This window comes from Oncorhynchus clarkii, chromosome 18, assembly GCF_045791955.1.
Source record: "Oncorhynchus clarkii lewisi isolate Uvic-CL-2024 chromosome 18, UVic_Ocla_1.0, whole genome shotgun sequence".
NCBI lineage: Eukaryota > Metazoa > Chordata > Actinopteri > Salmoniformes > Salmonidae > Oncorhynchus > Oncorhynchus clarkii.
The window spans coordinates 53040306-53056796 of record NC_092164.1 but is presented as its reverse complement, the minus strand read 5'-3'; the positions used below and the strand labels follow the sequence as shown (position 1 = coordinate 53056796).

General features: G+C 45.8%; 2 protein-coding genes across 2 annotated transcripts in view; one reads left to right on the top strand and one right to left on the bottom strand.

The window, feature by feature from the left end:
* The first annotated feature begins 2234 nt into the window (after positions 1-2234).
* LOC139373693 (stathmin-2-like) lies at positions 2235-13538 on the top strand. The gene is made up of 5 exons (XM_071114546.1): positions 2235-2394; positions 10291-10386; positions 10661-10839; positions 11242-11433; positions 11708-13538. Exons 1-5 carry the CDS (start codon positions 2376-2378, stop codon positions 11765-11767), a joined length of 546 nt encoding a protein of 181 aa, XP_070970647.1. The 5' UTR covers positions 2235-2375; the 3' UTR covers positions 11768-13538.
* Positions 13539-15132: 1594 nt separating this feature from the next.
* Positions 15133-16491, bottom strand: part of LOC139373692 (hes-related family bHLH transcription factor with YRPW motif 1) — a 3621-nt gene continuing 2262 nt past the window's right edge. The window contains exon 5 of the mRNA XM_071114545.1: positions 15133-16491. This exon is cut by the window's right edge and continues 874 nt beyond it. The gene's annotated coding sequence lies outside the window, so the exon portion shown is untranslated.

Genomic DNA, 16491 nt, shown 5'->3' with positions numbered 1-16491 from the left:
CCTGTAGTCAACAATCACCTCCTTAGTCTTGGTTATGTTGAGGCATAGGTTGTTATTCTGGCACCACCCGGCCAGGTCTCTGAGCTCCTCCCTATAGGCTGTCTCGTCGTTGTCGGTGATCAGGCCTACCACTGTTGTGTCGTCTGCAAACTTAATGATGGTGTTGGAGTCATGCCTGGCCATGCAGTCATGAGTGAACATGGAGTACAGGAGGGGGCTGAGCACGCACCCCTGGGGAGCTCCAGTGGTGAGGATCAGTGTGGCAGATATGTTGCTACCTACCCTGACCACCTGGGGGCGGCCTGTCAGGAAGTCCAGGATCCAGTTGCAGAGGGAGGTGTTTAGTCCCAGGTTCCTTAGCGTAGTGATGAGCTTTGAGGGTACTATGGTGTTGGATGCTGAGCTGTAGTCAACGAATAGCATTCTCACATAAGTGTTCCTTTTGTCCAGGTGGGAAAGGGCAGTGTGGAGTGAAATAGAGATTGCATCATCTGTGGATCTGTTTGGGTGGTATGCAAATTGGAGTGGGTCTAGGGTTTCTGGGATAATGGTGCTGATGTGAGCCATTACCAGCCATTGAAAGCACTTCATGGCTACGGACGTGAGTGCTACGAGTCTGTAGTCATTTAGGCAGGTTTCCTTTGTGTTCTTGGGCACAGGGACTATGATGGTCTGCTTGAAACATGTTGGTAATACAGACTCAATCAGGGACAAGTTGAAAATGTCAGTGAAGACACCTGCCAGTTGGTCAGCACATGCCAGGAGCACACGTCCTGGTAATCCGTCTGGCCCCGCAGCCTTGTGTATGTTGACCTGTTTAAAGGTCTTACTCACGTCAGCTACGGAGAGTGTGATCACACAGTCGTCCGGAACAGCTGATGCTCTCATGTATGCCTCAGTGTTGCTTGCCTCGAAGCGAGCATAGAAGTGATTTAGCTCGTCTGGTAGGATCGTGTCACTGGGCAGCTCTCGGCTGTGCTTCCTTTTGTAGTCTGTAATAGTTTGCAAGCCCTGCCACATCCGACGAGCGTCGGAGCCAGTGTATCTCAGACTGTTGGTGATCCATCTGTTTAGCTTTTTGTGTTTTGTGTAATTGATATGGATATGTACAGTGTAACATATGTACAGTGTAATTGATATGGATATGTACAGTGTAACATATGTACAGTGTAATTGATATGGATATGTACAGTGTAATGTTGTTTATTGATGTGTTTATGCAGGGTTCATCTGCATAAGAGATCATGGTCTCAGCATGACTCCCTGCTTAAATAAAGGTTTCAAATTAAATTTAAAACACTTAAATAGCAGAAGAAGTCACATGAATTTCACATGTGAAATTAACGTAATCACATGTGACTTTTCCTAAGACTATACTACAAAAAGAGCATATCCATTTATTCTAAAGTTTGCTTTTGTTTTCCTAATTCACAGCCCACTCTGGTTGATGGCTGAAGTGAAGGTCTTGTTGTGAACTAGTAAAGTAATAGTCTGCTGACATCAAGCGATTGAAGAGGGAACATTGTGGAGAGGTCATTCACAATACGATTTTGTCAGATAGGCCTACTATAATATTACGGAAAGGGTAGGGGATACCTATTCAGTTGTACAACTGAATTCATTCAACTGAAATGTGTCTTCAGTATTTAACCCAACTATGACTCATTACAGGTCTCAATTCTGGATAGGATACTTTATCATGCAATCACAAAGGCATAGGAAGAAGACGTGTTACCATGAAGCAGAAGGCCATTTAGCCACTACACTTATAGCCTAGATATAATTTTATTCCAATAAATACGCTAGGGAGTGGCATTAAAACATCAATGTCAACATTTCCTTGTAATTATGTCACACACGAAACATTAGGCCTATACATTGTGGTCAAGTTACGTTTCATTTACCTTCAACGTCTATTTCCATTAAGTTAAGCTATTAGTAGGCTGCCTCGCTCTGATACCGTTTCAGCACCATGGACAAGAGCCATTAGGACCGGTTCCATCTCTGACAATACTTTAATTTACGGGCGGCACCATTAGAGAAAACAAAGAGGGATAACACCCACCCCGTCACCTTTCATAGGGGCAACTTGAGCTATCCTACACATTAGAGGAAAAAGCGACCGTCTCTTGCCTAGGAAATGCGCGTCAGGGGACCGCGGTAGCCAATCTGCTTGAGCACTTATAGACGCTTGTAATTCACCAGCCCCCTTGCTGTCTCGCGCAGTGCTCTCTTTCCCCACACAGCAGTGTTCTTGCTGACTCAGTGCCTTGCTCGCTTTTTTCGCCAAGCACCGATCAGTAACTGCGACGCACGCTCCCTCCAGTAGCCTATAGCCCACTTCAGCAGCACCAACGCCGCACAAACCGACAGACATGGCTAAAACAGCAATTGGTAAGCTAACGATGTACCGTTATTTATCTGTGTTTTGGGGACGAGTTGACAGTCACAGAGCGTTGGGTGGTGATTCTGCATGAGGCTGGAAGGATGCTGTGCGAGCATGCAGCGGCGACACCCTTGGCACAAAAGACTGCCAAGCATTTATTAAAGGGAGCGGTCAAAGTCTGTCGCACGTCAACAAATATTGTAGTTTTAAACTTGTAAATGGACGCAATCATGTTGCTTGTGTTTACTGTTGAACCTGAACTGTACGCATTTGTTTTTTCTTTCATTCTATATCAACAGGGTCGGTTGATAATAGTGGGCTACAGTGTAGGATTAAGTAGCCCAATAACATTTTATTATAGGGATATTCAATCTCCCTTTTTACATTGTGCGTAAAGCGAATACATAGCCTAGATTGAAGAAATCCTATGGACACATTTGCTGTAGATTATTCGAGCAGGATAGACGCTCTTGTGGATGCTGGCTGCCGCACCTGCCGCTGTAGACCAACACATGCTCATACAACAGCATAATGCAGAACGACCGCACCCAACATCACGGTCTCTCTCTCTCCTCACCAGCCCAGAGCAGAATTAGGCTAAACCTTTACACATATTATTATAGGGACTGGGCTACTATTTATTATAATCGTATGCTCAATCAAGTTGAATGATGAGAGGAATGCATGAGAAGAAATTCATCTCTTGCCGCACACTTTACATCTGAGCTAAAGCTGTCAGGTGAAGAATTACGACTTGCAATGAAAATGAATGGTCGTTTGCAGAATTAGATTTTTTTCTCTCGAATCTATATGGATACTAATCATATGGTCACATTTATTCCTAGTGGCCGATGATTGCCCTGTCATTCAATTTATGATCTAAACATGTCTATTTGGTTACATGGAGGAATGGATAGAAGTGAAATGTGTCATCATATTCTGGGAATTTCATGCCTGGTCTTGATATCATTTTAATGCATGGCTAGGCCTGATTTGCTTACAGCCAGTCATGATAAATGTTTTAAGATATTTGGGAGTATAAATAGTATAGACCTATCCAAGATTGTCTAATGCTTGATGGAGCACTTTCATGCGGATTTAGGGCCCTTTTGAGTGAGTTGAGACCCGTCTCTATGGCGACGACGGTCAAGGGACTACTTGTATTCCGGATGACTAGGTCGGTGATGGATGGGTGGATGAGGGTGCAGACAGAGAGCAATACATTTAACTGTGTCAGGTCCTGGCGTCTGCCTGCACCTGCAGCGGGCTGTTTCGTTATGTCTCGGCTGGCCGCATAGCTGTTAGTTATGTTTTATTTTTTTTATTGTATTTTATTATTGAGTTGCAGACAGACACTGGGCGAGTGGGATGGGCCAGACACCCGGGGCACATGATCGTCATAGACGTCGTCAGTGGGCGCAAGGGCAGGCAGGGCCGTAGGCCGGATCAGTTGAGTTTTGGTTATGTACCATACTGTCAATGACAGTGATTGTAATAGAACTAGAAATGTGTCCTTGCTGTTTATAGAATATTCAATGAGAATATGTTGCCTACAGCCTTGGATCAACGCATTTTTAGCAGACAGACAGGCAGAAAGGCAGGCAGGCAGACAGACAGGATATTTGACAGTTGTGGGCGGCATACACAGCGTCCTCCCAATGGCATTTAGTGGTAGGCCTATTAAATGACAAGCCAAAATTCAAATGTATGCTCTCTGCCCACTTGGCTACTGATTTGGCTAGGGACATCAAAAATGCTTACGTTAACATACATTAAGATCCTTGTTAATTTATAATATATACAGTGCCTACTGTGTGATCTCTCAGATAAGCCCATGAGTTAGGTGTGGCCATCAGATATCTATTCCCCATTCTTTGTGTTAAGGGGCCAAAGCTTTCTGGGACAATGGCGCCCCCCAGAGGTCATAGCCTCCGTGTCACTGAGTGCATCCCTGAACCCAGTTCTGCCTGAGTCACTCCTGTGAGTCTTGTTGCCATAGAGCTGTATTCATCACTTCCCAAGACCTATCAACAGTTGTAGAATAAAATGTATATGGGTTAAGCAAAAGCTGAAATCAAATATCTCAGCCAGAGAGGGGAGGCTATCATCAGCAATGTCTCTCAGATAAAATAATAATTGTATCCTAATCAAATCAAATCAAATTTTATTAGCCATATGCGCCGAATACTGTGAAATTCTTACTTACGAGCCCCTAAACAACAATGCAGTTTAAAAAAATACGGATAAGAATAAGAAATATAAGTAACAAGTAATTAAAGAGCAGCAGTAAAATAACAATAGCGAGACAACATACAGGGGGGTACCGGTACAGAGTCAGTGTGCGGGGGGAACCGGTTAGTTGAGGTAATATGTACATGTAGGTAGAGTTATTAAAGTGACTATGCATAGATGATAACAACAGAGAGTAGAAGCGGTGTAAAGGAGGGGGAAGGGGGGGGGGCAATTCAAATAGTCTGGGTATCCATTTGATTAGGTGTTCAGGAGTCTTATGGCTTGGGGGCAGAAGCTGTTCAGAAGCCTCTTGGACCTAGACTTGGCTCTCAGGTACCGCTTGCCGTGCGGTAGCAGAGTGAACAGTCTATGACTAGGGTGGCTGTAGTCTTTGACAATTTTCAGGGCCTTCTTCTGACACCGCCTGGTATAGAGGTCCTGGATGGCAGGAAGCTACCATCTGTAATGCCTTGTGGTCGGAGGCCGAGCAGTTGCCATACCTGGCAGTGATGCAACCAGTCAGGATGCTCTCGATGGTGCAGCTGTAGAACCTTTTGAGGATATGAGGACCCATGCCAAATCTTTTCAGTCTCCTGTGGGAGAATAAGTTTTGTCGTGCCCTCTTCACAACTGTCTTGGTGTGCTTGGACCTAGATGACATTAGGTCTAGATGACATTAGGTCTAGATGACATTAGGTCTGAATGACATTACACTAAATAGGGAACATGACTCCTTGGGTGTGGTTATTAAAAACGTGTTTAGGCTCAGGCTTATTGGTCTGTTGTTTGCATTTCAGTGTTCAACAATGCATACTAATGTCTGAAACCTCCCTCGCTGATAATATCCTCCATCTACCATCCCACTCAATAGCCCATTTCCACTGTAGTTCTCCATTAATGCTGTAATTACACAACTGAATATATTGTCGTCTAGAGGCTAGGTTGTAAACTAAATGATGAGCTTTATCACACACACACACACACACACACACACACACACACACACACACACACACACACACACACACACACACACACACACACACACACACACACACACACACAAATCAAATCAAATCAAATGTATTTATATAGCCCTTCGTACATCAGCTGATATCTCAAAGTGCTGTACAGAAACCCAGCCTAAAACCCCAAACAGCAAGCAATGCAGGTGTAGAAGCACGGTGGCTAGGAAAAACTCCCTAGAAAGGCCAAAACCTAGGAAGAAACCTAGAGAGGAACCAGGCTATGTGGGGTGGCCAGTCCTCTTCTGGCTGTGCCGGGTGGAGATTATAACAGAACATGGCCAAGATGTTCAAATGTTCATAAATGACCAGCAGGGTCGAATAATAATAAGGCAGAACAGTTTAAACTGGAGCAGCAGCACGGTCAGGTGGACTGGGGACAGCAAGGAGTCATCATGTCAGGTAGTCCTGGGGCATGGTCCTAGGGCTCAGGTCCTCCGAGAGAGAGAAAGAGAGAAGGAGAGAATTAGAGAACGCACACTTAGATTCACACAGGACACCGAATAGGACCGAATAGGACAGGAGAAGTACTCCAGATATAACAAAACAGGAGGGGTTAGGAGACACTGTGGCCCCATCAGAGGACACCCCCGGACAGGGCCAAACAGGAAGGATATAACCCCACCCACTTTGCCAAAGCACAGCCCCCACACCACTAGAGGGATATCTTCAACCACCAACTTACCATCCTGAGACAAGGCTGAGTATAGCCCACAAAGACCTCCACCACGGCACAACCCAAGGGGGGGGGGGGGGGGGGGGGGTGCCAACCCAGACAGGATGACCACATCAGTGAATCAACCCACTCAGGTGACGCACCCCCTCCAGGGACGGCATGAGAGAGCCCCAGTAAGCCAGTGACTCAGCCCCTGTAATAGGGTTAGAGGCAGAGAATCCCAGTGGAAAGAGGGGAACCGGCCAGGCAGAGACAGCAAGGGCGGTTCGTTGCTCCAGAGCCTTTCCGTTCACCTTCCCAATCCTGGGCCAGACTACACTCAATCATATGACCCACTGGAGAGATGAGTCTTCAGTAAAGACTTAAAGGTTGAGACCGAGTTTGCGTCTCTGACATGGGTAGGCAGACCGTTCCATAAAAATGGAGCTCTATAGGAGAAAGCCCTGCCTCCAGCTGTTTGCTTAGAAATTCTAGGGACAATTAGGAGGCCTGCGTCTTGTGACCATAGCGTACGTGTAGGTATATACGGCAGGACCAAATCAGAGAGATAGGTAGGAGCAAGCCCATGTAATGCTTTGTAGGTTAGCAGTAAAACCTTGAAAACAGCCCTTGCTTTGACAGGAAGCCAGTGTAGAGAGGCTAGCACTGGAGTAATATGATAATTTTTTGGGGTTCTAGTCAGGACACACACACACACACACACACACAGTCAGTCAGTCCAGTCAGGCTGCTGTTTTAGCTTATTGGGCCCTCGAGACCTGAAAGGCCCCAGTATTGGGTTAGGTAGGAGGGATGCTTACGGACTGAACAGGACAGTATTGGGTTGGGGTGGAGGGATGGGCAGAACAGGACAGTATTGGGTTAGGTAGGAGGGATGCTTACGGACAGAACAGGACAGTATTGGGTTGGGGTGGAGGGATGGCCACAACAGGACAGTATTGGGTTAGGTAGGAGAGATGCTTACGGACAGAACAGGACAGTATTGGGTTGGGGTGGAGGGATGGGCAGAGCAGGACAGTATTGGGTTGTGGTGGAGGGATGGGCAGAACAGGACAGTAGAACAGGACAGTATTGGGTTGGGGTGGAGGGATGGGCAGAGCAGGACAGTATTGAGTTAGGTAGGAGGGATGCTTACGGACAGAACAGGACAGTATTGGGTTGGGGTGGAGGGATGGGCAGAGCAGGACAGTATTGGGTTGGGGTGGAGGGATGGGCAGAGCAGGACTGGAGGGGCCGAACAGGACAGTATTGGGTTGGGGTGGAGGGATGGGCAGAACAGGACAGTATTGGGTTGGGGTGGAGGGATGGGCAGAACAGGACAGTATTGGTTTGGGGTGGAGGGACTGGCAGAACAGGACAGTATTGGGTTGGGGTGGAGGGATGGGCAGAACAGGACAGTATTGGGTTGGGGTGGAGGGACGGGCAGAACAGGACAGTATTGGGTTGGGGTGGAGGGATAGGCAGAACAGGACATTATTGGGTCGGGGTGGAGAGATGGGCAGAGCAGGACAGTATTGGGTTGGGGTAGAGGGATGGGCAGAACAGGACAGTATTGGGTTGGGGTGGAAGGATGGGCAGAACAGGACAGTATTGGGTTGGGGTGGAGGGATGGGCAGAGCAGGACAGTATTGGGTTGGGGTGGAAGGATGGGCAGAAAAGGACAGTATTGGGTTGGGGTGGAAGGATGGGCAGAACAGGACAGCACCAGTGCAAGAGGAGGAAGAAGAAGAGAAGAGGGGGAGGAAGAGGGGGTAGGTTATTGATGATCTGTGGTCTCATGCTGATGGATTACAACAGGAAACGTAACAACTGGCTCTGTTTCCGTGGTGAGGAGGAGATCTCCATGGGGATAAGAGAAGATGTTCAGTGTAGATCTTGCGGTAGAAATTAGAAAATTATTTTCCTTCGAGAGTCATATACATAAAAAGGAATGTATTTGTTTACTGTAGAATTGTGTGGTTTTAGTTCACCATAATAGAATAGCAATGTTTAGTTTAGAAATGTATTTAATATAAAGCTATATTACATCACATAAGGACAAGGCCCATATTGAATCACTTCAACTAAATGTGTTGACAACGTTCACTAAACAACAAAACACACAACAGGCCAGGGTGAGACCAGGATAAGAGAAAGTTGACACAACTACCTGCTCATTAAAACTTAACCTACAAAATCTGCTCCACTAAACCACCATTTGTTCACATCACTGACAAGATGTCATGAAGGGAAAATGGCTGCTGCCTGTGTTTCCCGGCACACACACTGCCCTCTTAATGACGACGTGACAGCCAACACACACGCCCACACACACACATGCACACCTACACACGTACACTCACAACTGCACCCGCACAGGCACACCCACCCACACCCACCCACCCACACACACACACACACACACACACACACACACACACACACACACACATCCGTCCAGCGGGCCACCAGTAGAGATGGTCTGGTCGAGTAATAACAAATGAAAATCCCCTCCACTACCTCAGCGAAGTCAGTAGCATCCATTTGCCTGCCCTGAGGTCCCTCCATCCCTGTGGGAGTCTGCCAGCTCAAACCAGCCCTCCTTTCATCTTCTTCACCCCCCCTTTAATTTTCTCTTCTTCTCTATGGGAGGGGTTAACCGAGTCCTCCTTTTCTCCTTCTCTTCTGGGAAGGAGGGGTTAACAAGAGAGTTAACACAGTCCTCCTCTTCTCTGCTCTCCTCTTCTCATCCCCTCTTTTATCTTATTTTCTTTTTCTTCTGGGAGGGGTTAACAAGCCCATCGGAGAGTCAGAGAGCTATTGCAACATGTGAGAGTTGATCTGATTTCCCATGGCGTCTGCTAGGCTGAGAGCTGTCTGGTTGTGCAGTACCACTGCTGTGGGCACTAGCAACACTTCACTCAAACAGACAGAAATACAGGGAGAGGGTTTGGCTGGTTGAGCAACAGCAGAGCGGCAGTAGGCACTAGCTACACTTCTCTCCTCCATGGAGAAGCTGTTTGACTGTAAATCTCAGCCTTATTTTGCTCAGTTTTGACTCCCAGCCAGGGAAATCAGTCAGTGATCGATGTAGCAATTTTCAGCCCTGCAGCCCACAGCGTGTGGTGGATGATAGATCATAGAGGCTTGGGTGCTGTTTGGCACGTTGAGGTGCCCGGTTGGACTCTGACTGTACCTCCAATACACACTGTACTGACCACTACAGCACAGCAGTCAGGAGGACGAGAGCCAGAGTGTTTGCTGCAGTATGATACAGTAGTTTCTAATCTTTGCTGGCTGCCTCATGGGGATGCTACAGTAGGTTCTAGTCCCAATTTGGGTGCCAAAGCTCAGGAACTTTGTAGCCTGTTATCCTAAAGTGAAATAATATTGAAATAGAGCAATATAGTTTGGATTCCAGGCTAGGATATTTTGGCAACATCAGCCATAATCATTCAGCCTCTAGGTGCTACCCCTGCTGTTAAATTACTGTTGGATGTTACCAGTGCTAGCTACAGACAAGGAGGGTAGCTTGCCTGCTAGCTAAGTAAATCAATTATATGCTGAAATGAAATGCATAGCTAATGATGAATGGAGAATGAATGCTGTGGGGAGGTGGTCAACCGTTCAGACCATATGAGGACACAGCAGACACCCTCTCACGCAAGTATGTACACACACAAACATACACACACACAGCCATCCCACTTCCCTTCAGTCTGCACAAACAAAGCTCCACAAAATGGGGCTTAGAAACCTCAGGCTGATTCATCTCACTAGACCGCCTTTGATTATCATGTTTTTCTTTTCTATTTAAGGATTTGCTGAATATTTATTTTCCTAAACATCTAAAGATGGCGATGCCATGTGGGATGATCATTTATGAGGAGGAGAAAGTGGGTTAACGATGTGTGTGTGTGTGTGTGCGCGCATGTGTGTGTGTGCGTGTGCGTGTGCGTGTGTGTGTGTGTGTGTGTGTGTGTTCCCCACAGCATACAAAGAGAAGATGAAGGAGATTTCTGTCCTATCTCTCCTCTGCTCCTGCCTGTACCCTGAGGCACGCAAGAACCTGATGGGAGAGTTCCAAGGTATGCAGAAGAGTCACCTGACTTTTTTAGTGTTTCAAATCACTTTCAACTTACTGTAAAGGCAACGAAGAGGCAATTTTTTGTCTAAGTGAAAGTTTGATTGGGGTAATATTAATACTACTAAGGCAGCATTTTGAGTTTCCTTCTGTGGTTTTCCTCCATCTGTCCCCCCTCTACCAAACACACACACACACACACACACACACACACACACACACACACACACACACACACACACACACACACACACACACACACACATCTCACCTTGCAGTAGCAGGCATGGAGGTGAAGCCCATCAACAAGCGTGCCTCTGGCCAGGCCTTCGAGGTGATCCTGAAGCCCCCCTCCCCGATGTCGGACGCAGCCCACTGTGTCACCTCGCCCCCTAAGAGGGAGGTCTCTCTGGAGGACATCCAGAAGAAGCTGGAGGCCGCTGAGGACCGGAGGAGAGTGAGTCACCATCTATCAGTTTACCTTAGCATAAGCCGACAACTTAATTCCAAAACTGAATCACACTGAATCACGCTAGTAAATTACACTTGGGACAAACTTTGTCCTAGCTTACTTGTCTTAACCAATACCTTAGCTTGTCTTAGCCTATACCTTAGCTTGTTTTAGACTATACCTTAGCTTGTCTTAGCCTATACCTTAGCTTGTCTTAGTCTATTCCTTAGCTTGTCCTATCCTATACCTTAGCTTGTCTTACCCTTACCTGCATTCTATTCTGTTCTATTCTACTTTATTATATTCTATTTTGATTCCTTATTCTATTCTACTTCATATTATTCTACTATTTTCTACACTACTGTACCCTACTCTACTTTACTCTACTCTATCACGTCCCCTCCTCAGTCCCAGGAGGCCCAGGTTCTCAGGGCCCTTTCAGAGAAGCGGGAGCACGAAAGGGACGTGCTGCTCAAGGCCATGGAGGAGAACAGCAACTTCAGCAAGATGGCAGAGGAGAAGCTTACCATGAAGATGGAGCAGATCAAGGAGAACCGCCAGGCCTACCTAGCCTCCATCATGGAGCGCCTGCAGGAGAAGGTGAGAGGAGAGCTTGGTGAGAAAAATTGTAGGTGGAGACAGCAAGACCAGGTGAATGGAAGGGGTGGACAAGATAGAAGGGTACGATGTGATAGGTAGGGGCTGGTGGCATCATTCAAGGATGGAACACTGGCAATTGTAGTTAAACATGTCAGCTGAAAGGGGGAGGACAGTAAGTTGACAGACTTGAATCAGAGAGTCTCAGGGCAGGGTCAGTATTAAGAGATTTCTGGTATGTCCAACATGGCAGCATCTCTCTCTGTGTTGTCCTCAGGAGAGGCATGCCCAGGTGGTGCGCAGGAACAAAGAGCTGAGGGAAGAGCTGACAGCGTGAGCAGATGAGGGGCGCCACCGACCATCATACCCCCCTACAGCCACCCTTCCCCCCGACAGCCCCCCCCCCCCCCAGATCCCCCTACTACTACAGCCCCCACAGCGTCAGACAACCCCCCCCCCCTCCCTTGAGGGAGGAGGATGACCAACCCACCCACCGCCAGCCCACACCAACAGCGTTAGCAAATGGGGGGATCACAAACAAATATGAAAATGTCTCCCACTCCTCCCTATAAAAGAATGTGTTTGCTCAATTTCAAATGATGAAAAAGAAAGAAAAGAGAAGCCAACCAAGTGAAAGTGGGTATTGTTTTTTGTAAATACTTCCTTTTTTGTTATATACAGTATGATAATACAGCTAAAGTATTGCAGTTTGCGATTGGATCATTTTCTCTATCTATGGATGTACTTTGTTGTTTAGTTTTTCTCAGAACAAAAAACGTTTGCAGTTTCTCTTGTACTATCAGGCTTCTGTGATGTTGTGAGTTTGCCAGCTAGCTGACGTGTGTTTGCGGTGGTTATTTTCTGACCATGTCTGTGTCTGTGTCTGTGTCTGTGTCGGTGTCGGTCAGTCAGTCAGTATGGGGATGATTAGAATGCAAGCTGCACATTGACTCCTGGAAGAGAGACTAGCTAGACTTCAGGAGACTTATTATAGCATTTATGAGCCGATTTTCTCCTGTCTGTCTGTCTGATCCCCCACTCTCTTACATACAGTTGTACATTCACACACACACATGCACGCTCACACACACACATACTCTCAAACACACTTACACACACACACACACATTTTGAGAAATTTGGCAAACATGACACGTCGCTCAAGAGGAGCTTGCTAAATTCTGTCAGTTGGGCATTGCAGAGGTCACATGACATCCCTGGCTCATACCATGATGTCACAGAGGGGTGTTATGATCCTTCCTGGTTCCCAAGACCCCCTGCGTCCCCTGTCAATCACTCTCTCAGCATGTATGTACCATCTTAGACATGTAGATAATGTAATCGTGCCTAGAATGCTACAAACTAATATAGCGGCTAACATAGAGGCACTGGTAGATCCATAAGTTACATCCATGTCCTGCAAGCTTATGGGCCCTCTCATTTCTTTCACGTCGTACCAGAGAGGAACCAATGCCAAATGCTACTAGGAAGGTTTCACACTATATATGGAGAATCGTAGAATAAGTCTCGCACTATGGAGAATGAATCATTGTACCTTTTTCTTAGTATTTAAACAGCTTTTAACTGGGTACAGCAGACTATGGCATACGAAGGGCATAAACAGCTAAAGTGGGCAACATGTAAGCCAATCAACACATAGACTTCAAATAACAGCTAGATGATGTTAGATGTGTTAACATGACAAAGGAAGACAGTGGCCATCTGCAAAGGGTGCATGCAAGTGTATACAGGTTGTGTGTGTGTGTGTGTGTGTGTGTGTGTGTGTGTGTGTGTGTGTGTGTGTGTGTGTGTGTGTGTGTGTGTGTGTGTGTGTGTGTGTGTGTGTGTGTGTGTGTGTGTGTGTGTGTGTGTGTGTTTCAGGAGGGGTGGGTGGATTGTGTGTGCGTGTGTGATGGGGAGCACAGGGAGCACAGCCAGGAGGTTGGAGCTGTATATCTGACCATCGGTCACATACTGATGACATCACAGCGTCCTGTCCATGGTGATGAATCTGCCTGCCTCTCTCTCTTCCTGTTTGTGTTTCCCCCCTCCGCATATATCTTTGTGAGCAACCTGTGGTTAATAAAGGTTTGGGGTTCTGTGAATGATATTGGCTGTGTGTGTGCTTATTCTATTTCTGATCTATTGTCTTTTTAACTTGAAAGAAGACAAAAATAATTCTAATTGTTTTTGAGCATGTCCAATTACAAATGCAGATTAATCTGTCACATTAATCTTTGTTTGTATGTATTATTGTATTATTTCTATAATATAACTATATTTATTATTCAGTCTCTGAATGAGCCTGAATATGGACATGGCCAAGGAAAGTAAGTGATCATCATCCACAGTTGTAGAATCGCATATGACCAGCAGGTGGTGACAAAAGATTGCAATTGGCAGTGTTGTAACACCTTGACCCTTCACTATGAAGTAAATCCAGAATTGCCTGTAGGATTTACATGAGACAATACTAGACTCTGTAGTGTAGACTCTTCCCCCATAGTTACTGATGAGAATCACCTTACGAGTCTGGCAAACAAACGACAGGAAGAACGATAGTGAGGATGGATGGAGACAGAGGGAGAGAAAGAAGGAGGGAAAGGGTGTGGGAGAGATACAGGAGAGGAGCATATTTTGGCAGAGCATTGATGAAAGGAGGAGGAGGATGGATGGAGACCAAGTGAAAGAGAGAGGGATAGGAGGGTGGGTGAGATAGAGGAGGATGATTTGGCAGAGAGTTGATGAAAGGCGGAGGAGGAGGAGGAGGAGGAGGAGGAGGCTCTGTTTTATCACTCCTCTGACGGGCGTCCCAGCAGCAGCAACAACAGTAACTTGGGGGAGCGTGGGAGCCAAGCACACCGGGAGGAGAGTGGGCTGCAACCATAGCTCTAGGACAAAGCAGCACTGTGCTCTCTCTTCTCTCTCCCTCCTACCTCTCCCCTCTATCCCACACTGCTCTCTTTCCCTCTCTATTCCCTCTCTATCTCTCTCCCCTCTCTCCAACACCCCTATGTCTATCACACTCTCTCTTTCCCACTCTTTCTCTCTCTCTCTTTTCCCACTTTCCCACACTGCCCTTTCTCTCCATCTCCTCTCCCTCTCTTCCCTCTCTGCCTCCCACACTACCCTCTGTTTCCCCTCTCTCTCCTCTAGCCTCCTCTCTCCTTTCCTCCCTCTCTCTCTCCTCCCTCTCTTCCCACGCGGTAGGGCCAGCCAAGCTGCCATTGTCCAGGACATCCCCTCGTTGTTAATCGCTTCCTGTACACACAGAGAGGCAATCAAGAGACCCAGAGGCTGTGGCTGAGACCGGGCGTCGACTGTCTCACAGCACAGCAGAGAGCAGCGTAGGGACAGATAGGGACATGGACAGACAGGGACTGGAGCAGGGACTATTACCACTGTTACCTATGGAGAGCAGTGTGGGGTCAAAGTCGATATTACTACTGTTAATCACAACGATATCTTCCTTTATCTAAACAGACTTCGAAAATGTTGGATAATGTTGGTGAAAGATTGATCTAACAATTAAAATAAATAAGGAAGAGAATCTCAACAGTTCCAGGCAGTCATATTAACCAAAGATGGATATAAATAGAGAGGGTTGAGTTTTGAATATCAGAAATCGTTATTTAAATGTGTCTTTCTCCACACGATCTCAATCACACCATAGTTTGGGACACAGAAGGAGCAAACAATGGATTTCATTTTCTCATAGCTTTTTATTACAGATAAGTCACACAGATAGATAAGTGAAGGACGGAATAGAGTACCTCACATGCCCTCCCAGCACTCTCTCTTTACATACATCCCATCTCTAGTGTACATGTATACACACAGTATATCATTATTAGAAAGCTGAGAAATCAGATTTATCAGTGCTTTTTTATACAAAACACTTATGACAAAATCACTTTTGAGGTTTGGTAAAAATACACACCTTACAAGAGGGGATGCTATTACTGTCACAGACTCGCCATAGAATCCACAGAGATATGGTCGGAAACAATCTAGAATTGGACCGTATAGGTGATATATGTAGTCTAGATATCTCTGAGCAATGACTATATAGAGGTACAGGGATACTGCAGTGTGTTTGAGCGATTGTTCCTATTGGCATCTATGTTTGAAAATGATATCATATGATAATTTGCCTATTAATTCATACAAAAATATATGTTTTAATTGAGAAGAGTGTCACGCCTACACCACTTTTTATGGATCATATAATATAATTGAATGCAAAGGAGTGTAAAGAATTTATGTTGCAAGTCTCAGACCAACTAGTATTGTAATTCTTTGAAAAAGCATTGCATTTTTTTATTACACTGATTCCAATTGGTTCCATACATCTCAATAGCTCCCTGCTCAGCTCGCGATGACAGTATGTTGTTTAATGTTAAACAATTGTACAGCTACCCCTTTTTGACTGCAATCTGCTAACAATCAGAAATATAGGGTCTTGTGACCTCTGTAGACATCACGTCTAAGGACATGAACTCTTTGTTGTCCTCACCCTTGACTCATGACTGTAAATACATTACTTCAGAGAGATTTTGCTGCGATAGAAACTCACACAGAGAATGAAAATCAAACGAATGGAAAACAAGAGGGTTCCGGATAAATTCTAACAGTCAAACAAACACCTGGTTTTAGTTCTTCCAGTCAATAAAATGCCATAAAAGGGGCACCACCAAGACCTCCCTCTCCATGCCTCTCTCTCCCTCTCTCTGGGAGATACAAGTACAGTCCAGGGCTCAATGGGAAAACAAAGGGGACAATTTCGCTGAGAACTTGATGGGCGACTGATTGACAGCCTGACCATCTGTGAAATTTTCCCCTTACAGGCTGAACACACTATGGGAGGAGAAGCAAAGCCCATTAACAGACAACACATAGATAACTCAATATTGTTAATTAAACAATCACTTTGTTTGCTCTCTTATAATTGTTTCCCTCTTTCGCCAACATCATAGAAAAACGCAATTTCTAGGAAAATAAAAAATGGTATTCCTATAGCTATCTCCTTTATAGAATGTTGATATGGTATGATAGAAAAAC